At 39.3% G+C, this 27,449-nt stretch overlaps 3 protein-coding genes across 4 annotated transcripts; 2 read left to right on the forward strand and 1 right to left on the reverse strand.

Moving 5' to 3' along the window:
- Positions 1-368: 368 nt before the first annotated feature.
- On the forward strand, positions 369-3,603 carry cdk2 (cyclin dependent kinase 2). Its single transcript, XM_063473093.1, has 7 exons — positions 369-804; positions 1,417-1,494; positions 1,601-1,721; positions 1,832-2,002; positions 2,177-2,278; positions 2,357-2,560; positions 2,793-3,603. The coding sequence occupies exons 1-7, from the start codon at positions 689-691 to the stop codon at positions 2,895-2,897; spliced, it is 897 nt and encodes a 298-aa protein (XP_063329163.1). The 5' UTR covers positions 369-688; the 3' UTR covers positions 2,898-3,603.
- Positions 3,604-4,364: 761 nt separating this feature from the next.
- Positions 4,365-11,293, reverse strand: olfml3b (olfactomedin-like 3b). Its single transcript, XM_063473094.1, has 3 exons — positions 11,123-11,293; positions 9,912-10,197; positions 4,365-6,898 (listed from the first exon to the last, which is right to left on the reverse strand). The coding sequence occupies exons 1-3, from the start codon at positions 11,219-11,221 to the stop codon at positions 6,114-6,116; spliced, it is 1,170 nt and encodes a 389-aa protein (XP_063329164.1). The 5' UTR covers positions 11,222-11,293; the 3' UTR covers positions 4,365-6,113.
- A 4,872-nt stretch (positions 11,294-16,165) lies between these two features.
- On the forward strand, positions 16,166-26,759 carry avil (advillin). 2 transcript variants are annotated; one of them, XM_063473095.1, is made up of 19 exons: positions 16,166-16,225; positions 16,413-16,487; positions 16,693-16,889; positions 16,966-17,074; positions 17,160-17,270; positions 18,287-18,492; positions 18,578-18,656; positions 18,774-18,872; positions 18,958-19,111; positions 19,264-19,364; positions 20,030-20,167; positions 20,267-20,425; positions 21,467-21,646; positions 23,879-24,036; positions 24,124-24,268; positions 24,383-24,571; positions 24,651-24,719; positions 25,788-25,898; positions 26,646-26,759. In XM_063473095.1, the coding sequence occupies exons 1-19, from the start codon at positions 16,166-16,168 to the stop codon at positions 26,757-26,759; spliced, it is 2,454 nt and encodes an 817-aa protein (XP_063329165.1). The 2 variants fall into 2 exon arrangements, with proteins under 2 accessions (XP_063329165.1, XP_063329167.1); XM_063473097.1 differs by having other exon boundaries at positions 24,651-24,716.
- The last annotated feature ends 690 nt before the right edge of the window (positions 26,760-27,449 follow it).

A 27,449-nucleotide genomic window follows, 5' to 3' on the forward strand; every position in this document is an offset into this window, starting at 1 on the left:
TGCCTTCTGTACACTTTATAATCTGTTCGTGTCTTTCCGACGTAGTTTACGTATAACGACGTCGCCGTTCAACCATGTGACCTGTAAGGGTGTTTGTTAACTGTTTCCTTGTTATCCCGATACGACACCGCTCTATATCACGACTTGCACCCTTTTGTTAAACAGAAGCTAAGAATTTAAAATTAGCCGATAAAAAAAATGTTTTAAAATTATTTCTTTAATCGATAAGAGCAGTACCATGCACAACAATTTTTCAAATAGGACTCAAGTGGAAGAGAAAAGCATTTAGACTACCGCCCACCTACACCTATCGGTGTGTCTGGAACACAAAAACGAACTCCTCCAGTCTAACGCGGGAAACGCTGTTGTGTTGCTTCTGGATTTTTTTTCAAACGAGCCGCCACCGCCGCGCAAAACCACACATTTTACGGATATTGTTATGAACAGGGTCTGCAAATGACCTTTTCTTTTGTTTTTAGCTACTTCGCGCTGACCTGAGATAGTTTATCCTCAGTCAGAATCAAGTCTTAAACCTGTGGCGCGTGCGGACCGGATGAAGAAGCCTTGAGCAGCAGTTACTTACATGGTTATATGCGAGGTTTGCCTCAGTAGCTACCCAGCAGTCGTTAGCTTCGACACAAAGAGCTAAAAGGCTAATTGCCGCTTAAAGACCTGCGCTTGGTACGAGATGGACTCGTTTCAGAAAGTAGAGAAAATTGGAGAGGGCACGTATGGGGTGGTTTACAAAGCCAAGAACAAAGTGACTGGAGAAACTGTCGCTCTGAAGAAAATCAGGCTGGACACGTAAGTAAACAAACTAGTGTTGTTTATCCTCGGGCCACCAGGCTAACGTTAGTTTTCAAGTTTTACTGTGCCTAAGAGTTGATGAAACTAGTTTACCCACCTCGTGGCTCCATCAGGGCATGACTGCTTCATCAGTTAACTTCCTACAACCACACTGGACATAAGAGCAAAGTCTTCATGGCCACAGAAGGAGCAGTCCTTACATAGGACACCTACATAACCTTACAGGTCATATGAGCTCGTTGTGTTGTAATAACGTGTAACTTCTTATAATATAAAAACATAATCCGTAAATAACAGTAAAGTGTCCCAAATCTAAATCACCATCATTTTCCTCAGGCTGCATAAGAAAACCTTACTGAAAATTAAGATGTGCCATTAGTCAAAGTTGCTTGCTTTGTGACCTTTGTTTCAAATCAGAGGAAACTAAATCATTGGCGTGTCTTATCTGTGTGTTTGCTAATTTATAAGGTGCACTGCTTAAAGGACACAGAGTAGTGCTGTTGTTTCTTTCAGCTTTCAGGACTTGATCAGCTGTCAGACTGCCAGAATACTAAAGTACATGCTTGGCTTAGATGAAAACCTGTTTCTTTTACTGTTTGTTCATTTCAGGGAAACAGAGGGTGTACCGAGCACAGCCATCCGGGAGATATCGCTTCTCAAAGAACTCAGTCACCCAAATATTGTCAAGTAAGAGCTTTATGTTACAGCTATGTCTAAATCATGCTTGCAGTATTCTTGTTTTACTTGTTTGATGTTGCTTTTTTAAGCCAACTTACCTGTCAACATGTTGCAGATTACGCGATGTTATCCACACCGAGAACAAGCTCTATCTTGTTTTTGAGTTTCTTCACCAGGATTTAAAAAAGTTTATGGACTCCTCCTCAGTCACTGGTATCCCGCTGCCTCTAGTAAAGGTAACCATCACAGCAGATTTGAATTCATACTTTCAGCAGTTAATACTGCTAAGAATTGTACTTTGGAAGTCAGGCTTGACTCAACTGAGCATATATTGCTGTGTTTGCAGAGCTATCTTTTTCAGCTGCTGCAAGGCCTGGCTTTCTGCCACTCTCACAGGGTTCTCCATCGAGACCTGAAGCCCCAGAACCTCCTCATCAACGCCCAGGGTGAGATCAAGCTGGCTGACTTTGGCCTGGCAAGAGCCTTCGGAGTACCCGTCCGCGCATATACACATGAAGTAAGGCGTTGACAACCTACCTAAGTAAATGTTAGAGTTATAAGATTATAAACGGCTAAAACTTCAGATGTGCTTGCTCTGCTCTCATGTGGTCTCTACTATGTAGGTTAATGGCACCTAAAATTTCTTAGCTCAGTGCATGCCACAACTGTTTACTCCTGTGATATTTTACAGGTGGTAACACTTTGGTACAGAGCCCCAGAAATTCTCCTGGGCTGCAAGTACTACTCCACAGCCGTTGACATCTGGAGTCTTGGATGTATCTTTGCTGAAATGGTAACATACTTTAATTATTAACAGCAAAAAAGCTCCAAAATGAACAAAAGACACCAACCAATGTCTCCCTGCCCACAGGTCACCAGGAGGGCTTTGTTCCCCGGTGACTCAGAGATAGATCAGTTATTCCGAATCTTTCGTACTCTGGGGACGCCTGACGAGACCGTCTGGCCCGGAGTCACATCCATGCCTGACTACAAACCAACCTTCCCCAAGTGGGCTCGGCAGGATTTATCAAAAGTGGTGCCTCTTCTTGACGAAGATGGAAGAGAGCTGCTCGGGGTGAGAACATTTCTGATTTATTGGCACTTTTATTATATATTCATGGCCAAAGAGTTGGTCTATCTGCTTTGCCTATCTGAATATTTTCTCCTGTGAAAGTGTCCCTTTCAGACCAGAGAGTTGACCATTGTGCACCCTGAACAGTGTCATGAACTCCATGACTTGTGTTAGTTTTTGACTGAAGCACGTGGCTGTATTCATTGACTGCTTTTCTTTTTTTTCAATCTCACAGGAAATGCTGAACTATGATCCAAACAAAAGGCTGTCTGCCAAAAATGCTCTTGTGCATCGATTTTTCCGTGATGTCTCCATGCCACTTCCCCATCTCAGACTCTGAGTCTTGCAAAATAACAGGCTCTTTTAATGCCAGCTATATCTAAGCAATAAAGACTCGCCATGCTTCAGGTTCATGACTCAAATGCACGGGAAAAAGTGGACACTACAGAATACATTGGATTCTTCAGTAACTAAAACCAGCCCTCGAGAAGCAACTTGTCGTGAGAGTTTCACTGTTTCAATGTTTATCATAGTTTTGAGGATTTAACTGTAATTTTCAATATAATTATTTTGCATATTTATATGCAACTTGTCATATTTGATGTATTTATGATGGGCTTTGAGTCAGTGCAGGTTGGGTAGACCCATTCTATTTGTATAACATTATATTTCCAAATTTTAATGGTATGTTGTCTTTAGCATGTCCATCTTGAAGTAATAGGTTAGTTAGAATTAAACGTGATCAAACAAGTTTGTGGGGTAGTGCAAATAACGGTGGGTGAGCAGCAGCTGATTACAATGGGCTGAAGTGAATCGGTCACAACTGAAACGAGAGAGGTGAGATGAAAGCAGTGGTTTTCTAGGTTGGTTTGAGTCCCAGTTATCGTTAATTGATTTTAAAAGTGCACCTTCATTTAATTACTGGTGGGATTCAGGTTTAATGGCAGGATTACTCAGCAAACTCAGTCGGGTATAAAAATGTTCCAAATGTATTGTAATTCAGATTTTATGTAACTGTTGCCTCTTTTCTTACTGTCAATTTTAAGCCGTTTTTATAAATGTTTATTTACAGTTTGGAAAAAATAAACTTGTTTAAACTTGTTTACTGGTTTTATTCATACATTATAAACTCGACCAATTTTTATTTTGGACGGGTCAGTGAAATCTTACACTTAGGGACAGATGTAGAAGTTTTACCAAGCACTTTATAAGACTCAAATACCAGAGTCTCACAGGCCGTCTGGTTGTGAAATTATTTTCATGTTTCATTAAGCTTTGGCCAGTTGAGCATACAAGACCACGTATGCAGTCTGCAGATGGACTGAAGCACTTATGATGAATGTGGTTTTTAAAAAGGTTGATTCTGTAATTTTATCATTCTTGGAAATGTCAGTCAATCATTTTAATGACAAAATTATATGAGAAATTATAGCTCCAAAGACTTTTGGACTGGCTAGGTAAGCAGTCTTACAAATTAGATGCGATGTGAAGCAAAACGGAGGTTTAAATATTACTCTCACTGGCCACTCGCTTAGATCCACCTGTTCAGCTGCTGAATCAACCAATCAAATGATGACAGCATTTAAACATGGTCAAGATGGTCAAATTGTGCTGCCTGTTTTGTTGTGTTGTTGTCAACACAACAAAATTGGTTGACTTCACATTTTAAACATCCAAAATCAAAGATGTGTTGGAAAGCAGTATGGTGTGACAATTTGGCCCCATTGCACCACTTTGTGCTGTGCAGTCTTCTTAACCCCAGAGGACAACACACGTTACTAAAATCAATAAAACACTCATAATTCAATTAATTTTCTTCAGATTTATTATAATCATGAATAACATAATATTCAACAACCACTATTATTTTTACACCATTTGATATCTGTGTCTGTGGTCTGTCTCATTATGACCACAGTGTACCCAGCTCCTGATGGCTGTTTCCAGCAGGATAACACTCCACATCGCTCTTTGCGGCAACTGTATAGCAGACTCAAATCTTACATGGATGCTTAAATATTTCTATATCAATCTTTATATACTGTACATAGAAAAACACTGACAGCCTTGTTTAAAATGGTTAGTCTGCCAGTTATTTTTATAATGAACAGTTATTAGGAAAAAATGATGATAGTGGGGAAAAAAGGAGATATAAGTGAAGAAGAAATGGCAGTAAGAAAGTTTTGTGTTTAGATATAAATTAATAAACATCAGAGAGGAGTAATTGCAATAGTGGTGCTGTTTGCTCAAAAAACTCAGAAAATACACATGTGCTCAACATGTGGGAAGAGTGCAGATAATGCACAGGGTGCTAGCCTGCTAGCGGTTTCTTGCACACACAGTATCCTAATGTCTGAGTTACATTTTTCAGCTCACCTCACACAGTGGTTGTATTTTATGTTAACAGTGCTTATGATGTAAATCTGAACACTAAAAAATATTAAATTAACGAGCTACAAAAGATAACATTTCCTAGGGTGTGATTAATGTTGTGTATTTACTAGCACGGACAAGATTACTGTGAATGCTACACAAAACTGTCATGTTAAAATCCAATGGAGTCACTACAAATGAGCTCAGAAGTAAGATTCAAGAAGCTGGATTCAGTTGAGAAGCACTTAGGGTATAAAGATTCATGTTGATATGACAAACATCAGGTATAAAAGTGGCAGGTTTGACAGAGGTTTTATGCTATTAAAAGGATGTGTTGAATATTTGCCTCATATCTGTGAACACACAAAAGTGCCTGGAGCCACTGCAGAAACTTAGACAGCAGCTAATCATGGGTAAGTACAGTATATCTGTTTCAGTCCACTCAACAGCAGATGGAGAAACAACTCTAAAGATGGAAGCACAGTGTAGTCTCGTTAGAAGTGGGGTTAAGGTAGCCACAAAACACCAGTCATCACAAAATAAATCTGAGCATTTCGAAATTAGTTCTGAATGTGTGAAAAGAAAATTATGATGCATAATTACAGCCTCACACTCCTGAATCTTGGCTGTTTTCTTCCTCTTTTTTCATCCTGATCATCTCACAATCAGTATTTTTTTATACCATCTATGTATTGTGAACAATAAAGGTTGAGTATTTTCTTCACTTCATATTCTCAGATTTATTTTTCTTGTATTTCCTTTTTCCATTTAATTTTGTAAATATCATATTGTGGCCCACCAACAGTACCTTAACTGCCCACCAGGGTGCGATGGCCAACACTTGGGGAACCACTCACGTTTCCTTTTTGTTGTAATGAAGCTTTGTCACTTCCTAATAACTTCTATGTAGCATGAAATAATTATCACATACTCTTGTTCATTTCTTAGGTTTGTCTCCTGCCTCACAGTCCCCACAGTAAATGTTGTGTTATTGCAGCTTCCAGGTTTTATGAGAAGTGGGTTACAATGTTAGAGTCCAAGATTTTATATTTAAGCTGTTCTGAAACTCCCTGAAAGGCGAGAAATGATCTTAAATTCTACAAAATTGTTAGTTTTGAGACCTCATCTGTAGTTTAGAAGCTAAAACCTCTCAGAGTACAGCGTTAGGGCTGTTTAGAGAAGCTCAGATCTCTAGTTTCTTCTTCATGGTAAGCTTGTACAGGATCTGGTAGCCATCATCCCAGGCGTAGAGCAGCTTCTCGTGGGGATTGTACTTCAGACTTGAGTGAGATCCGTAGCGTTTTGGAAAGTAAACCAGCGGTGCATCTTCGCTGGTCACCATGTCGTTGACGTCGAACACACACTGTACTCGTGAGCGTCCAGGCTGCTTGGTGTTGTACACCACATACAGAGTGCCACAGATGACAAAGGCTGCCTCTGCATTCTCTCTGGGACAATTTGTGTCCCACATCTGCTCAATATCCAGTGAGCTGGTGTCCATTTTAGCCAGAGAGATGTACCTTTCATTCTGCTGTGTGGCGTAAATGGCCCACAGGCCTTCCTCATCCACAGCCAGGTCTATCACCGTCTCTGGGGTCAGACCGTACACGGGTACGTGGTCCTGCACTGGAAACACTGCACTGTCTGTCAGAGAGTTATTCTGCAGGTCATGTTTAACCACCTTTAACTCGTCAGCCTGACTCATGTAATACACGTAGTTGTTGTAGACCACGTGGCCTGTTCCCCTCCAGGCTGACGGCAGCTTCAGTGTACTGGACAGAGACATGCCCGACGAGTGGGTGAAGTCTTGCACAGAGGCAAAAGCGTGGATGATGTCGTCTTCCGTCCCATTAAAAATGTAGACCTTCCCAGAGGCCCTGTTGGTGTCTTTAGTCCAGGTGCCCTTTTGCCCTCCAACTCTCTTCAATATCTTCATGGCTTTTATGCTGGAGATCATGTCGCTGCAGTCTGAAACAGAGAGCAGGACAGGCTTTACTTGACACAGCTGACAGTTTTCAAATATTCTAGTCACATCTGTACTATTTATAGCTGTGGTTCAGAAAGAACACCTCGTTTTATTTCCATTAGATGTGGCACACACATTCATGGTTCCCATAAAAAACTAATAACATTCCCACCAGTCATCAGCGTCAGCTCTGCTTTCAGTTGAGTGTTAATTAGATAAAACAGCCAGTAGCTAAAGTGGCTATAAAGCATCATTTGCCTTTTGTGTGATTAATAAGTTTGTCTACTGTCCATGAAAGAAAAAACAATAAAGAGAGAAATGTTCCTGTGTCCATAGATTAAACTACTCATTTATTAGAAAATTAAAGTAAATTTAGCTCATATGCATTATAAATATAGCTGTCCTAATATGGTGGAAGGATGGGTACTTCCATGAGAAAACCCAGTCAGGGATCAATTTATCCCACAAACAAGTTTCTGTGTTCTCCAGTATGGGTTATAGTGCCCGAGTACTCACAGTGCAAAGATCAATTATTTATCATTTGAGGGCCGAAGCATGGCACAAAACTGAAGTTTTTTGCTTTTTTGCTTGAAGAGCTTTTCATAGAGGAGTGTGTTTATTACAGCATATCAAAATCAATCATTTGACACAAAACAAAACAAAACAAAATTGTTAGATCTCAAATGTGCATTGTCCAATCTGTCCCAAACTTCATGTGCAGAATCCGAGCTACGTGCCAGTATTAGGTCACACTCATAATCCCACCGTGGTATCTGGAAATCAGCTGTAGGTGATAATCATCATTAAATGTTAATGATCATCAAGTTTTCATTGTGGGTTCCACACATGGTAAACAGCAGCATGACATATAATTAGTGGGTGTTCTCAAACACCAACTAATGGACACAGGAAGTGTTAGGTAACTTGTTTATGCAAAACCAGTTACAATCCAGGAAACATGGCATCCAAATTCGTGCAGGAAACATCTTGACTCCAGTAAAACTCGACATGCATGAAAGTGCAGGAGCACAATCATTGCTGCTTGTATTTTTATTTCTGCATTGTTTTTACCTCAGCCAGACACCCTTGCACTGGTGACACATTCCTTTAGTTAACTGTAATTAATTGCTTTAATTTTATTTTCCTGGCTTGTAAATGAATTCTGCATGCAGTCCTGGTGCCATAAAAACTCACAAGCTTACCAAATGTGAGTCTGTCTGACATTAAAGAGAGTTTGCACCATTTCCTCCAGCTTTACACAGATTGCTAAAAACTACAGTGCCAAGCTATTTTTAGAACATTCCTTAAAAACTAAAAGGCACTGCCTCTCAAAACACTTAACACTTAAGTGACACTTGGGATCACTAAATGTAATTTTAAGAATAAAAGAAATTTCGTTTAATGCAGCATTACATTAATCTGAAATGATGCAAATTGCAGTAATGATTACTGGAGTTATCAAAAATTGTTTATGATTTTTAATAATAGAATATCTACTCAGTTGGACAGGAGGTCTGTTTTCAAAAATCTCTTTCTCTGTCATCTCAAACTGGCTATTTAACATAATTTAAAAAAACAAAAAAAACAATTCCCAGTGGTAATCGGAGCACTTGGGGCAGTGAACTGGCCGAGTGGCTCCAGCAGATCCCAGGAACAACATCTGAGACCTCTGTCCAAAAGAGCACAGTCCTAGGACAGCAAAGATACTACAGAGGACCCTCAAGCTCTCAGGCCTCTGGCAAAGGACCCGAGCTTTATCCTTAAAGCTTGGGTCCTCGCAGGGTGAATTGGGAATTTTTAAAATATATATATGAGTTGGCTCTCATAGACAAGGAAATAAATATGCAATTACTGGCAACCAGGTACATGTGTCTAACAGCTTGTTAACCCAAATATCTAATCAGCCAATTACATGGCAGCAATAGCATTTAGACATGTAGACGTGTTTAAGACAGCCTCTTTAAAAAGAGCATCAGGGTGGGGAGGAAAGGTCATTTCAGTGACTTTGAACGTGGCAAGGTTGTTGGTGCCAGATGGGCTGAGTACTTTCTGAGTATTTCAGAACGTGCTGATCTGCTGGGATTTTCCCACACAGTGATCTGTAGAGTTTACAGAGAGGTCAGAGGAGAATAGCCAAACTGCTTTGAAGTGATAGGAAGGCGACAACAAATGTACAACATGCTGAACTTCAAAGAAGATGGATTACAGCAGAAAAAGACCACATCAAGCACCACTCCTGACAGGAAAGCAACTGGCAACTGAGGCCTGAGGCTACAATTCACACGGGCTCAGCAAAATAGAATAACAGACGATTAGAAAACTGTTGCCTGGTCTGATGAGTCTTGATTGATGTCAGGGTCTGAATTTGATGTAAACAACATGAAAGCATGGCTGCATCTAGCCTTGTATCAACAGTTCAGGCTGCAGGCTGATGGTGGTTTAATGGTTTATAGGATGGTTTGTTGTCACACTTTGGGTTCCTTAGTACCAACAAAGGATTATTTAAACACCACAGCCTACCCCAGTTTTGTTGTTGACCCTTCATGACCACAGTGTGCACATCTTCTAATGGCTGCTTCAGCAGCGTAACGCATCATGTCACAAAGCTCAAACCACCACAAAATGGTTTCTAGATGATGACAATGATTTCAGTGTACTCAAATAACGTCCACAGTCACCAGATCTCAATCCTGTAGAGCAAGATTTGGTGGAACCAGACATGCACATCATGGATGTGCAGCTGGGAAATCTGCAGTAACTCTGTGATGTTGTCACGATAATATGGACCAGAATGTCTGAGGAATGTTTTTAGCACCTTGTTGAATTTCTGCCACCAATATTAAAGCAGTTCTGAAGGCAAAAGGAGGTCTCACCCGGTCCTAGTAAGGTATACCTAATAAACTGTCTGCTGACTTTATATTTGAGCTGTTGGTCATTATTCATGCATTGCTCAAGCATGTCATGTTCATCCCCAATAAAAAATTCAGGGTATTTAGTAAAGATTTCATTTCTCACCTGAGAGTTGTGAGTATTTGGACTTCTGTTTCTCCTTCACCACAGTCACCTGCTGCTCTATTAGCTTGTCGTCCACATCCACACACGGCTGAGCCCCATTCTGTGTCTCCAGATAGTCTAATTCCCGCTCGACCCGGTCCACCCTGGTCCCCACGCTGTCTATATTCATCCTCAGTGTCTCTTTTTCTTTGTCCAGGTTCTCCAGCTGGGAAACCATCTGCTGCTTCAGCTCCCGCAGCTCGGAGGCATAGCGGGTGGTCTGCTCGTGCCACAGAGAGATCCTGTCCTGTTTTAACAAAGGTGGTTAGTCATAACTGAGATATGATCAGACATGTATTCCCTGTTTGTATAGCACTCAGAATAATAAATAGGATGTGTGTTATACAGTGAGCTTGAGTGGATTTCTAGAGAGCACTGACTGCAATGAAAACACCATAATTTGATGTCCTTTTCAGGCTCAGTAAACACACTGTGGTAGAAAGCCATAATAATAAGAATAAAACCCATCTATCAAACAACCGGCTTCAGCCCACACGTGGCAAGTTTCCACCCAGCTCGAGTGTCTATGAGCTGAATGCAGAATACAGCTGGGTGCTTTGTGGTCGAGCCTGACTCATGACCCCGCTGTGGAAGAAGGAAATGAAAAGAGATCCTTCCCACAGGTAATCATTCAACATGACATGAGCTGAGACTGTTAGATGTGGGTAAATAGCATTTTTGGGAGTTCAGTTTAATAAAGTATATTAAAAAGGTTCATGCTTCTCATTTAAATTAAATTACAGACATGACTGACAATCAATCAGTCTGTTCTTGTGATTTAGTTTTGTCCAATTAAGCCAAATAAATTTGTGTCCATCATAAAAAAAAAGGTTAGCCCTGGCCCTTTTTGTTTTTTAGAATATCTCTTTGTGATGCCAGAAAACTACTTGTCCTCAAAAAAGTTTTTTCACTGATGCAATTTTGCATAAACTTTTTTTTTGTTGGTAACATACGTGCACGTATACCTTGACTAAGGAAACTTCAGAGGCCCATTTCTAACTCACAACTCAGACAAAAAGGCCACAGTCCCCGTACCCTTAAAGGAGCTGTATTTTCCAGTAATTTCTCCAGGATTTGGCCACATCTGCATTCCATTGCCTCTGTCCCTAGAAGTTTCCTTTCACAGGGACTCTGGAGCGCAGGGCTCGGCAGGGAGGTAAAGAGAGTCTTACCTCAATAGCAAGCAGCCTCCTCTCCAAGTAGTCAATCAGTGCTTGGTGCTGAGCTGTGGCAAAGCACGCCAAAGTAACCAAGACAACAAGTCCTCTCATTTTGTGTCAGCTCAGTCTCTTTTAACTCCTGTAAAGTCCTGACTGAAGTTCAGTTAGAGTGAGCCGAGGAGCCAGCAGATTCCCAGAGGTGGGCTGGAATGTTTTACTAAGCTGTCTGGGAGGAGCCAATAACATCTGTGAAGATGGAGGCGCACAGTCTGTGCTTCTTATTTCTACCTTCGACATTCACACCTGACAAACAAACTGAAAAGCTAAACTATACATATTATAATGCTTAAATACATGTTTAGGTTTCAGGAAGTTGGAACATCAGCAGCACCACAAGGAACTAAACTGTGAATTACAGTGATGAGTGAAGGAGGTACAACTTCAGCATAAAGGGCAAGAAACCAGCAATTGCTTTTGATCTCTGTCACAAAGTCTCTGTGGCATTTACTCTGAAAAATTAATAGTTTTTTATACTTAGACTCTTTTTTAATTAGATTTTTATTGGGAGTGACCAGGATTAGAAATGTGTACATCAGAGGGACAGCTCAGGTTCAGCAGTTTGGAGACAAAGTTAGAGTGTTAGAAAGTTAGAGATGGTTTGAGCATGTGTAGAGGTAGGATAGTGGATATACTGGGCAAAGGAGGTTGAATATGGAGCTGCCAGACTGGAGAAAAAGAGGAAGACCACAGAGGAGGTTCACGGATGTAGTGAAGGAGGAGGGTTGAAGTTAGATGGAGGCAGAGTATCTGCTATAGCGACCCCTATAGGACGTAGCTGTAATACAAATAAGATTTTCTTATTGCATGTCTTTAAAAATGCTTGCATGCCCAAATGACGCTAAAAGTGCATTTTGTTGATTTAATCTACCCTCCTGTGCACACTGGTTGTAAAGCAATATGATCCCATTGTCAACTGAACACTGTGATGGACTGACAGTGTGCCCCGCACTCGCTCTGTGACGAATGGGATAGGCTTCAGCTCTGTCTTCAGATGGATGGATGTCCACAAAATTGCATTCTAATAAATAACTATAGTGTGATTAATTTAGCTTTACACATCCCCCATATGTGCACTATCTCTGTTATAGATCAGTAAGCATAGTTGTGCAGGGCTTATGTACAGTTTATTCGATTGGAACTGCCTGCTGTTTATATAGCACTTTCCTGGCCTTACTGATCACTAAAAGAGTACCCACACAGGCACAGGGAGACATGTATTGCACATTGCTGCAAGTGCAAGTACCATGGTTATACCATCTGTCTTGAGAGGACAGATGCTGTGATTAGGAACTAAGATATTTCAGCTGCAAAAGATCCAGCTTCACTAAGTGTGACATACACATTCAAACTACAGCTTCATTAGCTTATTATCAAATGTTAATATTTTGGTTTCCTTTTCTTTTTCTTTCTCTTTGGTGTTCATGTATTTATGTGTTTATTTATGTATGTCTGAGTCACCTATGTCTGATACTGCAGTACTCCTTCCTGGTTTATATGAAAGCGGTGGCTGAGGGTGGAGCCTCTTTCAATACAAAGTTCAAAGAAAAGCTCGACTTTTTCTCCACTGTTTAAAATGGTCTGATCAGTCTGTATATGTGCTTCCCTTCTCTTACATCAAATTGTTGAGTTAAAATGTGAATTGAATGTAGTCATATTACTAGTGTGTCTGCAGTGTTTTCCAGCTGTATTAGCTCTTACAGCAATAAGATGTTGTCTGGATAACAGAAACAATAGTTAGAGCAGTGAATTACAGGGAAAGAGAAGCAGATAATGTTACAACTGCGTCTGGTCTCCTCTCTAATGATATGGCATACAAACATATTTCTAAAATGTGTATTTATTTTGTTTTTCTAGCTTGCTCTGAAGCTATATCTATGTATGCTGTTTTACCCCCGTCATTTAAAAAATAATACAACTATAGTGCAGTGAAGAGGGGGCAGAGTCAAACACTGGGTCGCTGCATTTAACCCTGTGGTATATCGTCGCACATTCAACCTGTGAGCACCCATAATTATGAATGTTATAATATATTCTTCCAGTTTTACAGGTGCATCATTCATGACTTTTAGGTGGTGGCGGTGGGGGGTGGGGGTGGGGGGTTGTTATTCTTTGTTTGTTTGTTTGATTTTGTAGGTTACATAAAGCCATGTGTGAAAAGTTGTGGGATTCAAAATATTTTATTCCTTTTTACACTGATGGCTCATGGATATAATGACGCGATTGTGTGTCATGTGGCAATTAATGAAACCAGTAGATCCAGTACACCCAGTATATATGAAATTGTAAATAGATTTTGCTAATCAAAACAGTAGCATTTTCATACTTTATGGACCACAATGGCATCGATTTGCATGTTCATATTTACAGACCTACTGCAGTATGCAGTATGGCTCGCACCCAGCCCACTGATAATGTCTCTACTGATGATAGTGAAGGCGTATCATTGATCCCATCAGGATCTCATTTGGATCATTTGGATTGAGACTCCCTTTCTGAGGGGGCAAGTGGACACAAACCATGGCAGCAAAATGTCACTGGATCTCCCCACTGTAATGGTTAAGCTTTCAGGGTTTTCATGCACACAAGATAAATAGAATATATACCGTACTCTACATGTATGGCTTTCATTTAAATGTATTTAAATTCTGCACATCAAACTTTACTTTTAACAAATCATGTTACCCTGCAAAAGCGATGTATGTGGTTTTACTGAGAACTGAGCAGACTGCGTGGAAACTTGCACTTCCTCTGTGACCTGTTTAAATCCAAGGATTTTTCCTTTCCTGTATCTGAACAGGTAAAATCTGCTGGTAGCATGCTCATCAAACTACTTCATTTTGTAAGCCATTTGCTCCTGCTGTTACCACTCTGTTGTGCAGGGTTGGACTCTGAGGCCTTCACATCCAAATGCAGGATTATGTATATGATTCAGGTCACACCACTAATGCTTCAGCTGCCACTCTGCATGACTACAACTAAAGGTCTGTTGTGTTTACAGTGCTCAAGGCTTATTTATGACTTTGCTTTGCTCCACTTTGCACCGTTACCAGTTGAGGTTTGTTTGTGTACGGGTTGATTTATTTGAGTCTTTTTTTATGACCGACAAAACAGAACAGGACATTCAAGTCAGAACAATCAGTGGAGATATGTCTATGAAAAAGGTTAGGGGTATCATTAACGTGGTGTTGTGAGTTTGTGAAAAAGCGACACGTGTACCTGTGCTTGTGCTGATATGAAAATGTTTCCCTGTAGTCCTTCGTGTTAAATGAGGAAAAGTGGGCGGGCTCATGAATGCTCATCACTTAAATTCAAGCAAGAAGCATTCATTTTTTTCACTACTTTTCATTCTTATCCTGTGATTTCACATGAATTCGATTCTCTTTCTGTCCCTGTTATATGATCAGAGCCAAATTTGGTGGGTATCTTCTACCATTAATGACATGAGGGACACTAAAGTGAAACAAGTGGCTTATAATGAGCCACTCCTGCTTCTGCAGTACTGTTCAGCTGCTGGTATCCCACAAATGAAAACCACTTTACATGAGCCAGCAATGGTAGGTGTGTCTATACTGGCAATCACACTCTCACATTCAAATTTAATGCCCATGGCATGATTTCAACACATGACATGTATTATGTTCTGTCTTTTGGAAACAATGTAGAGCAAGCAGACTAAATGTGGTGCTGCTGAATAACGTGTACAGCATTAGCGCCGAGGAAGGATGGATATCGGATGGCGGCATGCAGTCTCTTAAATATTTAAATATTTAATTCTCTGAACACCGTCAGACTCTCAGAGGACAGTTTAGTTAAAAGAAAAAGTCCTGATGTTGGCAGGTCCCGACTCACTCAGTAGGATGGGTCCACAGTACCAAACAGCAGTCATCACCTCCTGAAACAAAGCACAGAAAATAAAGTTACAATAATCATATTTATTAGTGAGTATTTAAGGTAGATCATAGAGCCAATTCCTATTGTAGCTATTACTGCTAATAATATAAATAAATAATTGATGTTAAGGTTATGAGCAACTACAGCAAGTCTTTTACAATCTGAAGTTTTGTCAAACTTCTTTGTTGCACCGTGTGATCCAAGTTTCCCCACTGACGTCATCCCAGTGTTAATGAACTCATTACTGTGAATAAAATTGTCATAAATCTGCTATTAAAAGTTAAAACTTGTTTTTATCAGCTGCATTGTTTATATTTATTTTTCATTTGTAATGTTATTCTACAGTATTTTTGTACAAGATAGAAACTATACATTATTATATAATGATACGATATAGAAAGCTAATTATTATTATTACCAGTAGCAGTAATTAGCAGTAACATATTATTATCAGATACTACAACACAATTTGTAGTACTACAATATTATTCTGTCTGCTGCACAGTTACAGATTATCATACTTTTCTATCCTCCTGTAAGCTCATTATCACGTGTTTTACTAACACACAGTTTATGTACTCACAGGTATCCATATATGGTGCTAATATGGTAGTCTTGGGCCGAGTGGGCCGGGAAACTAATAGACGTGTTGGTCAGTGTTACTGTGTGTCTATTTGAATATGAGCCAATCCTTTTTTTCATTTTTTCTCAGCACATTTGCCTACAGGATTTCGCTTCTTCCTCAATGATTGGGCAGAATGCTCTGTAAGCTCCTGAAACATGCAAACTGATGCAAATCTTTTCGGAGTACTATCAGGATGAGAACTGAGGGTCTCTGGCTATCAGTCGGAAAATCAGCTGTTGGGAGATCATATAAGCTTAGAGGAACCTCTACAGACAAGGATACTGGGTATGTATGGCTGGATAATTCTTGCATTATGAGATTTAAACAGTATTTCACATGATTTTGAATTGGTTTGTAGTTTGTAAATAAGTTTGTAAAGAAGGAAATTATCTTCAGTGCACTAAAATATCAGTTTACTCTTCCAGAAAAGGAAAACTAAGCTTCCAAAGTGCCACTGAAACTGAGTGCATCCAGGCAACATGGACCAAACATTTCGAGCAGTAACCCGCAGCCCTGGGATTATAATCTGGAGAATTGAGGTAATTGTAATTGCTGCAATATTGACAATTATAATATTGTAGCCGTTTTTTTAAAAAAAATCTAATTCAGCTGCTTGTCCTGGCAAGTGATGAGCAGTGATGATTGAAGTAGTTGTTAAATCTGATGTATAGATGTGTTTGGTGAACATGAAAATAAAGACACTATCATTTTGTTGTTGTGCAACAGAAAATGGAGCTGGTTCAAGTTCCTGAGAAATCTTACGGAAGCTTTTTTGATGGCGACTGCTATGTGCTTCTGTTTGTAAGTCTGTGATGGCCACTGATGCACTATTACACTTTTAGATTCAAGGACTGCATATTATGTAGTTAATTCTGCTGTTGGTTTTGTACACTTTTCCATTTGGTTTTGTTTTTTGTTTTTAGTAGTCAATGGTAATCAAATGCTCTTGGGTTTATCTGATTCCTGCTATACACGACAGTCTTGACACAATTGTGTACTTCTCCAGACCCAGAAGGTGGGCAACTCTCTGTCTTACAATATCCACTACTGGATCGGCTCACAGTCCACTCAGGATGAGCAGGGTTCTGCTGCTATTTACACTGTGCAGCTCGATGAATTTTTGGGCTCTTCCCCGGTTCAGTACAGAGAGGTTCAGGACTACGAATCTGACACTTTCAAGGGCTACTTCAAACAAGGCATAATGTGAGTGAATGCCAGCACAGTAGTTATTCATATAAAGTAAAAGAAACCACAACAATTATAATGGCAATATTTTTAGCTACAAGAAAGGTGGAGTTGCATCAGGCATGAGACACACTGAAACCAACACATATGATGTGAAGAGACTGCTCCATGTGAAAGGAAACAAAAGGGTGATTGCCAAGGAGGTGAGCCACACTTCGAAGCAGTTATATAACATTACTGGACAGATTTTATCTTACAGAAAGATTGCTTTATGCTTTATTCTTTCAGGTGGAGATGAGCTGGAAGAGTTTTAACCTTTCAGATGTGTTTTTGCTGGACTTGGGCAAGAACATCGTTCAGTGGAACGGACCAAAGAGTAACAGACAGGAAAGGCTCAAAGTAAGATTTTATTTTTTAAGTGTAACAGTGCTGTTGGATGGGATACTCATACTGGAATATACATTTAAGAAGAAATAAGAAAAGCATGTGCAGTAAGGGCTTTACCTTTACCTTACCTTAACTGTACCGGTATGGTGTAGTTACAGGTTCAGTTAATCTAAATTACTCCTATTAAAATCTCTATACTCTGTGCTTTTCTCAATGTATGTAATATTTAATATTTTTACTTATTTTGCCAGTTAAGTATCATTATGAAATCTGCCATGAAGAGTTGTGGGTGTGCACAGTTAAAGCTCATTTCCTTCTTCCTGCAGAGGGTTAAATGCTCTGCAGGAAGAAACTAAGGTACAGATAATATCATTGCAAAAGTGACTTAAACTTTTAAATCATAAAGAGCCTTTATCTAGTGAATATTTGCATATTGTAATTTTATTCTGTAGGTGATTCAGTCATATTTATTAAATAGTAAGCTCACATGTTCAGACAAGCAAACGTGGCATGATAAAAGAGGTTTCTAACAAATGCTCGCAGAAAGTCTGAACTGAAAAGCAAATAACACGGATTTAAAAGTGGAGAAATACAGGTGCGCATTAAAAACACAGTTTAAAAAAAAGACAAAGTACAAGGCTGGAACTGAAGTACAGGTACATAATGTTAATTCGAATATGACTTATTTTAAGGCCATCACGCACCAAGGAATAAAGAAAAAGGGGATTCTGATCTAAGAAGCACACACAAACAGTTTAACAGGGAAAGCAGCATTTTTTTTAATTTCTGCCAAGATGTCTGTTTCTGCAGTGCTCACAAAACCAACTCACATGTTTTTACATGTTTAATAGGATGTTTAAAACAAGGTTTATCTGAGGAATTGACCAAATTATATTCCAGCTTCCCAACTCTTCCTAACTCTTGGACATTGCGACAGCTTGTACTTAAAATACTTAAAGCTATTACTGCAGATTACGGTACTGAGTGTCCAGTATGTAGAAGTAAACTGTTACTTTGCTGTTTCTCAGGGCATGCTGCTGGCCCAAGACATCCGAGACAGAGAGAGAGGAGGTCGGGCAGAGATCAGAGTGGTGGAGGGTGAAGCTGAGAGCAGCTCTCCTCAGGCCATGGAGCTCATGACAGAGACGCTTGGAGAAAGAACCGTAGCGCTGAAGGACGGACCTCCTGATGAAACAGTTGACCAAGAACAGAAGGGACAACTCACACTTTACCAGTGAGAAGCTCACCGACAACTGATACCATATCTATGTTAAGATTCAATTTTGCACTATTTTATTTGTTAACAACTTTCATTTCAGGGTCTCAGATGCAGACGGCCAGATGAGGGTCACAGAAGTTGCTACGAGACCACTAGTTCAGGATCTTCTTAACCATGATGTGAGCTATACACATTAATATTCAACCACAATAATGAGCTAGAGCTAAAACTCCATATTTACTAAAATATAATGACTTAGTTTTGTAAAATTACTACAAATAATCTTATTATTTTAGGACTGCTACATCCTGGACCAGGGAGGGGTAAAGATCTTTGTGTGGAAGGGGAAGAAAGCAAACAAAGAAGAAAGACAGGCCGCTATGACCAGAGCTTTGGTGAGAGGAACTGTTAAGAGCTTTTACCTAACTGATAAAAGGTGTCATATTTATTTCCTCTGTTGTAATTGAATTGCTGTTGTAGGACTTCATTAAAGCGAAAAACTACCCGATCACTACAAATGTGGAGACAGTGAATGATGGGGCAGAGTCAGCTCTCTTCAAGCAGCTGTTCCAGAGGTGGACTGTGAAAGACCAGACTCAAGGTCTGGGAAAAGTGAGCACAAAAGGAAGGATCGGTACGTGTAACTGTAAATTCAGAGGAGGGGAAAGAAATACACACACATATAACAAAAACGTCTTCAGATATTAAAAGAAAACTAACCTACATACAAGTTTCTTCTGATCACAGTATCTTTATAATATTGCTTTATCATCATATTTTCTTTAGCTCATGTCACACAGGAGAAATTTGATGCTTCATTGATGCACGCCCAGCCAGAGGTTGCTGCACAAGAGAGGATGGTGGACAATGGCACAGGTCAAGTAGAGGTATAGGAATAAATTAACTCTAAATTTAACATTTTTATCAGTAATGTGGTTGCATCAAACAGTCCTCTGCATCAAAGACTCCTCCCACGTCATAAACAGTCCATCAAATGTAACAATCAGTCATTAAAAACCTAGCTAGAAGTCGAAATAATAATCTCATGGTGTCATTTGAACATGGTTTCACAGATATATCACCAAAAATAAATTAACAAAATATATTTGTTTGGCGATTGTAAAGATCTCATGCCAAGTATCTAAAAAAAAGTCCTCATTCTGTGTGACAGCCTACTTTGTAAAACCAGAAATGATGACTTGATTATGCTGTAATCAGTCTCAAACCTGTGGACCTCTTCAAACCACACAGAGTTCAGTTATTATTTGTTTGTTTATTTATTTTTTAATCAGAATTAAAGAGCAGGAAAGACTGCTTTCTGTCCTTCAACCACCTATTTTCCCCTCCTTATGGTGTAATTACCGGTGTAGCCTCACGGGGTCACTAACATACTTACAGATTTTAAAACTTCATATCAGGAGAAAATCAAGTACTGCTGATGCTGCTCTCTGGTCTGTTTGAAGCTTTCAGCTCTTCAAATTAAACATTCATGTTGGTGATTTCACAGAGAAAGTGCAGATATTCCATGTTAATTTACTTTTGACCTGCCCAGGTGTGGAGAATTGAAAATCTGGAGCTAGCCCCTGTGGACCCCCAGTGGTATGGATATTTCTATGGAGGAGACTGCTACCTGATCCTCTACACTTACTTGGTTAACAACAAGAAGTGCTACCTGCTCTATATGTGGCAGGTGAGGTCACAGTTAAAGCAATTCACAATCACACACCTAAACTTTGTATGTGTCACTGTACCGTATGAGATTACACTACTGTGTCACTTGAAATTTCAGGGTCGTCATGCGACACAGGACGAGCTGGCTGCCTCGGCTTTCCAGGCTGTGAGCTTAGATCAAAAGTACAATGGAGAGCCCGTTCAAGTGAGAGTAACTATGGGCAGGGAGCCAAGACACTTCATGGCAATGTTCAAAGGAAAACTGGTTATCTTTGAAGTAAGATTCTTCTCTCAACTTACCCTTATTTCATTTGAAACATACACACCCCGCTTCTGGTTTTGTAACAGTACAGGGCAACACTTTATGATACGTGATATGGTAGGTAGAATTTCCCTAAAACTAAGTGGAATTTCAATGCATTACAATGAAATCATATTTACCTATAAATCCTCACTGTTAGATACTCTAGAATAAGAAAGGAATAATTCAGTTTTTACAACATTAATGTTTAATGAAAAGATACACAAATTATACTGCAAGTAATTTAAATTACTGGTGTCTTACTTGAGCGTTTTATTTTTTTTATTGTACATTTACTCTGGTGTGCATCATGGATGTTTCACAATTCGACTGTCCTTGTATATTACATATAAAATATGAAAGGACATGCATTTACATTGCATATAAAAATGTGCTAATAATCGTTCTCCCTTTTCTACTTATAAGAAAAAACAAGCATAGGCCCATGTGATCTTTTATACTGATGGAGCCAAATCTTAATTCATATTTTTTATTTCCAATTAAAATTACAGCAAAATTACATGCAAACCCAGACTTGGACACAAGAGAATCAACAATAAATCATTGGATATGATATATAAATGCATATATTTATGCTTTTTCATTTGCATAGTTTAATAATTTATTTGCTTTCTTTTTGTCATTTTTACAAAAAAAACCCTGCAAAGTACAACACATTTACAGTTGAAGATGGAGAAATTTTGGTTGTTCTTCTAGTAAATTACCTGATAGTACGCATTCATTAGCATTGCTTGCTCAATACTTCAAATTAGTTATGCATTACATATAGTTATGGAAAATTACTTAAATAAAACTTAAAATTACTAACAGTATAATGTCTCCTTTCCTTTTTTATCTGTAAAACGTTGAACTTTTACCAACTTATTGTTAAATTACATTGTGATTATAGATAACATACATTGAAATGCCATTAAATTCTATGGGAATCACATCGTTTGTTGGGTGCCCTATTACAAAGTGCTACTCTGTACAGGACATTTTTGTTCTTCCCTTTAGGGCGGCACATCTAGAAAAGGATCTTCAGAACCCGAGCCTCCAGTGAGATTGTTTCAGGTTCACGGAACTGACCAGTTTAACACAAAAACCATCGAGGTCCCAGCCCTGGCCACCTCTCTAAACTCCAGTGATGTGTTTTTGCTCAAGAGCCAAACAGGAATGTATCTCTGGTGCGGAAAGGTAAAAGATCCAACTTTATTTTAGACAGAGAAACTGACAGGCCCTTTAGAGCATTTTTGTCCCTTACTTCTTGAATGTAATATAATTCATGATGAAGGTATCTGGAGAGAAATGCCTAGCTATTTGGGGAGATTTCTTTCTTCACAGTGAGGGGTGAGTCACATTTCACATGATGTTTTTTTTTTAAATAATTTTTCTAAATTAAAAGATTAGTCATTTTGAAAGTCTGAGTTTTGGGTGCATAGGTGAGGTCCCTTTGCCGAAAAGAAACTAATAAAAATCCCCTTCTGTCTAACACCTTTACATAGAAAATAGGAACAGATGACGGGTTCTTGCAGTAATTCAACGATGTGGCTTTACGATGAAGCTTTAAGGGCTAATGAGTAAAATATTCTTATCAAACTGATTTTTAAAGGCACCTGAATGTACAGTATTTAAGGTTTAGGTACCCTAAGTTTAGTAAGAATAACAAGCATGTAAATTTTCTCTGAATTAATTAGAAACAGTAAAAGCAGCTGCTCCCTTGTCTGAAGGGGTTGCAACAGTGGTAGCTCCACATGTTTGATTTAGAAGAGTTTAATGGTGGATGTCCTTCCTCCAAAAACAGAATAAAGTAATGTACAGATAGTAAGTTTTGGTTTTTATTAAGATTTTAATATAAGTTTGCTGTAAGGACTGTAAAGAAATTGTTTCTCACAGTTTTGAGCTGACTAACTCAGCAGGCCCAGACAGGCCTCTGCACTTTTGGGTGGAGCCGAAAGTCAGACCTTAGCATCTATCATCAGGGCTTATCATAGCTAATACTCTTGTGGCTGAAGAGAATCAAATACCAAAGGAAAGAGGGCATCATTAGAAGAGTGGAGGCTGTTAAGGAAAAAATTGATGGTCAATAACTATTCAATTCAATTCAATTCAATTTTATTTATATAGCGCCAAATCACAACAAAAGTCGCCTCAAGGCGCTTCATAGGTACAGAGAAAACCCAACAATCATATGACCCCCCCTATGAGCAAGCACTATGGCGACAGTGGGAAGGAAAAACTCCCTTTTAACAGGAAGAAACCTCCGGCAGAACCAGGCTCAGGGAGGGGCGGGGCCATCTGCTGCGACCGGTTGGGGTGAGAGAAGGAAAACAGGATAAAGACATGCTGTGGAAGAGAGACAGAGGTTAATAACAGATATGATTCAATGCAGAGAGGTCTATTAACACATAGTGAGTGAGAAGGGTGAAAGGAAAAACTCAATGCATCATGGGAATCCCCGGCAGCCTACGTCTATTGCAGCATAACTAAGTGGAGGATTCAGGGTCACCTGGTCCAGCCCTAACTATATGCTTTAGCAAAAAGGAAAGTTTTAAGCCTAATCTTGAAAGTAGAGATAGTGTCTGTCTCCTGAATCCAAACTGGAAGCTGGTTCCACAGAAGAGGGGCCTGAAAACTGAAGCTCTCCCTCCCATTCTACTTTTAAATACTCTAGGAACAACAAGTAGGCCTGCAGAGCGAGAGCGAAGTGCTCTAATAGGGTGATATGGTACTACAAGGTCATTAAGATAAGATGGGGCCTGATTATTTAAGACCTTGTATGTGAGGAGCAGGATTTTGAATTCAATTCTGGATTTAACAGGAAGCCAGTGAAGGGAAGCCAAAACAGGAGAAATATGCTCTCTCTTTCTAGTCCCTGTCAGTACTCTTGCTGCAGCATTTTGGATTAGCTGAAGGCTTTTCAGCGAGTTTTTAGGACATCCTGATGATAATGAATTACAGTAGTCCAGCCTGGAAGTAATAAATGCATGAACTAGTTTTTCAGCGTCACTAAGAGACAGGATATTTCTAACTTTAGAGATGTTGCGCAAATGGAAGAAAGCAGTCTTACATATTTGTTTAATATGTGCGTTGAAGGACATGTCCAACCATGAATGAATATAACTGGTTGGATGTATTTTTTGAGCATATAGTGTATATATATATATCAAAGTACTAGGACTCATTGGCTTTTCAGTCTGTCTGTCGGTGAGCATCCGCCCTTGCTGTGGTTTTGCTGAGTCAAACAGTTCATCTCTACCAGCTGCTGACTCAGCATTCACGACTTTCCTTCATAAGAATCACAAACATGTCACAAGATTTCCCTCATTTTCTAAAACCAGATTAAATTAAATAAAATGATCATTTTTAGTAAAATATAGCCCTATTGATGAGCTCTGGGGTCGGGGGTGGCATCTTTTTGTAAACCAGGGATCAAGTGGAGATGAGAGAGCCATGGCGAAAGAGGTCAGCTCAGCAATCAGCCAGAACTCACCACGAGGCTCTGAAGAGATTATTGCAGAGGGTCAGGAGCCCATTGAATTCTGGGAACTGCTTGGGGGGAAAGCTCCCTATGCAAGTGACAAGAGGTGAGGATAGTATGAACAGGTGAACCAACAGCTTCAAGTGTGACTTTTCTATATGTTTGCTTTCACTTGGTTATGTGCCATCCGCAGATTGCAGCAGGTAGTTTTGGACCATAAGCCACGCCTGTTTGAATGCTCCAATAAGACAGGGCGTTTCATTGTGACTGAAGTGACTCACTTCATACAGGATGACCTCAGCGAGGATGATGTCATGCTACTGGACACATGGGACCAGGTAGGATTTATGTCAGGTTATTAATATGAACATAACAATGAAATAAATAAATAAATACCGTAGGCTACTCCATCTCTTTAATCACATCCTGCTTTTTCTCCTTTTTTCTCTCAGGTGTTTATCTGGGTCGGTAAAGACGCAAATGAGGAGGAGCGCAAAGAGGCACTGACAACCAGCCAAGAGTATCTGCAGACCCACCCGGGTGACAGAGATCCACACACCCCCATTGTCTTGATCAAGCAAGGCTTCGAGCCACCCACCTTCACTGGGTGGTTTACAGCCTGGGATCCCACCAAATGGAGTGTGAGTGTTATGCTTTTGAGCTGAAATGTGGATTTCCATTTATAATTAAAATAATCTTACAAATATTTCTCTCTTTCAGTCAGGAAAGAGCTATGAGGAGCTGAAGAAGGAGTTTGGAGATACAGCGTCACCTGTTAATGTTGCTGTTGCAGTATGTAAAGTTTTATTCATTTCTCAAACTCTGTTTAGGTTAAAACTTGCTACAAAGTTCTATGTTAGCATGAAGTTTTAGCTCATGAATTATTGGATTTAAAAGATTTAAAAGTCATATCATAATCTGCAGTGTGGAGTGTAGCTATATTAGACCCTCAAGTGTAGGAAACAGAAGGCAAAAGTTCAAAATATTTATTGTTGATGAATCAAAATCCAAGAATCCAAACAAACACAAAGAGCAAAGCCAGGTAAGTAACTGGGAGCACTGGGCGTGTACTGCCACAGACACACAGCTAGGTGGACAACACAATAAAGAGAACAAGCAAACTGGAGCTTTAAATGGGCACCAGAGATCAGCGAGAGTGGAAACATAAGAGCAACAAGACTCAGGTGAAACTAATAAAGGACAGTGAGACGAAATAAATATAAGGACAAAGCACAAGAGCGAAATGACTCACAAAACAAAACAAGAGCTATTCTGGAGAAGACTTGACAACAATATGCAAAAGGAAACTGAGGAGGCAGGGACAAACTAAAACAAGTAAATAAATATAAATGCTCTAAACATGAACAGAATCCAAAATACAAAATAAAGAATATGAATCCTAAAGGCCAAACAAAAGTTCATAATGAAGGTAGAAATAATCTAAACATCTGAACGAGGAAATAAACTGATTAGGGACTGTTTACAAAACAAACAGAAATCCAACTGAAACCAAGCACAAAGAAAACACAATCAAAACCACGAAAGCCATCACAATATACAGCACCTTCAGGCAACTGTTGTTGTGATTTGGTTCTATAGAAATAGACAATCAATTCATCACTATACTCTAAGTACATGGGAAACCAGGACACTAAACTACAAAGAACCTTTCAACATGGTGATTATTGGCTTTGCCTTAAATATACATGTGATTAATATAATTCAGAGACAGGAGTAAAGAATAAGGGCCAGATCCTGCATTAATAAAGTACTGTGATTTGTATACTCAAACTGCAAGCAGTTAGTAGACTAATAATACAATATAAACTAAAATGTTCTTTTAATGTGATTTTCTAGGAGCAGAACGGTGGGAACAGTGTGAAAAGTTTTCAGTCTTTCCCACCTGATGCTTTGAGAAACAAGCTTGCCAGCGAGCTGCCAGAAGGTGTTGACCCGAAACAGAAAGAGGTACGTACGCGCAGGGGAGGAGAGTGCATTAAGTCTTAAAGCATTTCCTTCTTGAAACAATGACATTTGTCTTCTGCCTGATAAAACAAAAAAAGGGAGGGCGGACGCTTAAAGAGGAGAAATTATCCTTCTAACCGTTTTGTTTAAGCACTTATACTGTTTAGGGGGGGCTGGAGTCTTTCCCAGCTAACATAGGGCCATGTACACTCTGGACAGGTCACCAGGACAGCTAGCACAGAGAAACAGTCAACCATTCATACCTCCAGCTAATTTAGAATAATCAGTTAACTTAACATGCTGTAGAAGGAAGTTGGAGAACATGGAGAGAACCCACACAGAGCCAGGAACCTCCCTGTTCTGAGGCATCTCTGCTGCCCAATGTGCTGCTCAGACTAGAAACTAGAAAAAATAAATATTTTATACAGCAAAAGAGCTGAAGAGTGTTTTCATTTAAGAGATATCGCTCCATTTAAAGAGTCTGATAAGCAGCATACTGTACCCAAAGAAAACTAGCATAGTTTTTTTTTTGGTCTTTTTTTTAAATACAGGTGAAAGATTTGGTCTAGAGAAGCTTGGAACGTTGAAACGTTCCCAATGTTTCCATTTCCCATAAATTCCACATTTAAGTTCAAGATTTGTACGTGTATCTGCTTACTCATTACTTAGTGATGATTACAACAATCACCAATAAATCTCTGCAGCTCAAAAATAACCATCACTCACTAAACTTTGTCACTTCATTTGCAGAAATACCTCTCTGACTCTGACTTCACCACCGTCTTTGGAATGACCAAAGATCAGTTTGTGAGCTTGCCGCAGTGGAAACAGCTGAAAATGAAGAAAGAAAAAGGGATGTTTTGAGATGTTTTTCAGTATTTGAAATTAGTAGTAACTGATAGAAGCCAGCTGTTGGGGTCTCTTTGTATGATCTTTCTTGCTTTTCATGTTTTTTCACTTTCTTGCAGATAGGTTTCAGATCTTTCTGTAATAAAATTTATAATCATGAGTCCATTCGTACATTTTAGTCAAATAACTTTTTTTTTTCAAAACGTTATTTTTGTAATCTGTGCTGCCTTTATGGAGTTAGCACTATTTAAGAACTCTTGTGTCAAAATCAATGAACCTAACTGAACTATGAACCACAATGGCTGTTCCCCTCTGCATGTTTGTGCAGTCGAACCCCGTAGGAGGCAACAGTTAGCTCACATGTCTTATATAACGATATTTATCAGGATGTCATTTTTTAACAAATGTGATTCTTACCAGGTTCAAATAAATGATTTAAATAAAACCTCAGATAAACAACATTGCACTGTCATTTATTCAATTAATAAAACCTAAGAATGTGAAAAAGTAAGTTCATGTGTCAATAGCTTATAGAAACACTTTCAGCAACAATGATAATCATTTTCTGTATGACTCTGTATAACTTTCCTTGTTGTGGAGGAATTTTGGCCCGATCTTTCTTACAGCATTGCTTCAGTTCATTGAAGTTTGATTGATGTAGTAGATTGTTGTTTTTTTTATTGTGTCCCAATATGTAAAATCTTA

This window comes from Pelmatolapia mariae, linkage group LG5 (assembly GCF_036321145.2).
Source record: "Pelmatolapia mariae isolate MD_Pm_ZW linkage group LG5, Pm_UMD_F_2, whole genome shotgun sequence".
Lineage (NCBI taxonomy): Eukaryota > Metazoa > Chordata > Actinopteri > Cichliformes > Cichlidae > Pelmatolapia > Pelmatolapia mariae.

What these genes read in the sequence shown, in the direction of transcription:
- olfml3b (XM_063473094.1), bottom strand. Translation starts at nt 11,221, where the DNA reads ATGAGAGGACTTGTTGTCTTGGTTACTTTGGCGTGCTTTGCCACAGCT. An exon ending in GGAGGCTGCTTGCTATTGAG is followed by an intron (nt 10,198 to 11,122) that starts GTAAGACTCTCT and finishes TTGTTAAAACAG; the next exon opens with GACAGGATCTCTCTGTGGCA. An exon ending in CAAATACTCACAACTCTCAG is followed by an intron (nt 6,899 to 9,911) that starts GTGAGAAATGAA and finishes TCTCTGTTTCAG; the next exon opens with ACTGCAGCGACATGATCTCC.
- avil (XM_063473095.1), top strand. Translation starts at nt 16,166, where the DNA reads ATGGACCAAACATTTCGAGCAGTAACCCGCAGCCCTGGGATTATAATC. An exon ending in AAAGGGTGATTGCCAAGGAG is followed by an intron (nt 17,075 to 17,159) that starts GTGAGCCACACT and finishes TTATTCTTTCAG; the next exon opens with GTGGAGATGAGCTGGAAGAG. An exon ending in AGGATCTTCTTAACCATGAT is followed by an intron (nt 18,657 to 18,773) that starts GTGAGCTATACA and finishes TTATTATTTTAG; the next exon opens with GACTGCTACATCCTGGACCA.
- cdk2 (XM_063473093.1), top strand. Translation starts at nt 689, where the DNA reads ATGGACTCGTTTCAGAAAGTAGAGAAAATTGGAGAGGGCACGTATGGG. An exon ending in AAGAAAATCAGGCTGGACAC is followed by an intron (nt 805 to 1,416) that starts GTAAGTAAACAA and finishes TGTTCATTTCAG; the next exon opens with GGAAACAGAGGGTGTACCGA. An exon ending in TCCGCGCATATACACATGAA is followed by an intron (nt 2,003 to 2,176) that starts GTAAGGCGTTGA and finishes GATATTTTACAG; the next exon opens with GTGGTAACACTTTGGTACAG.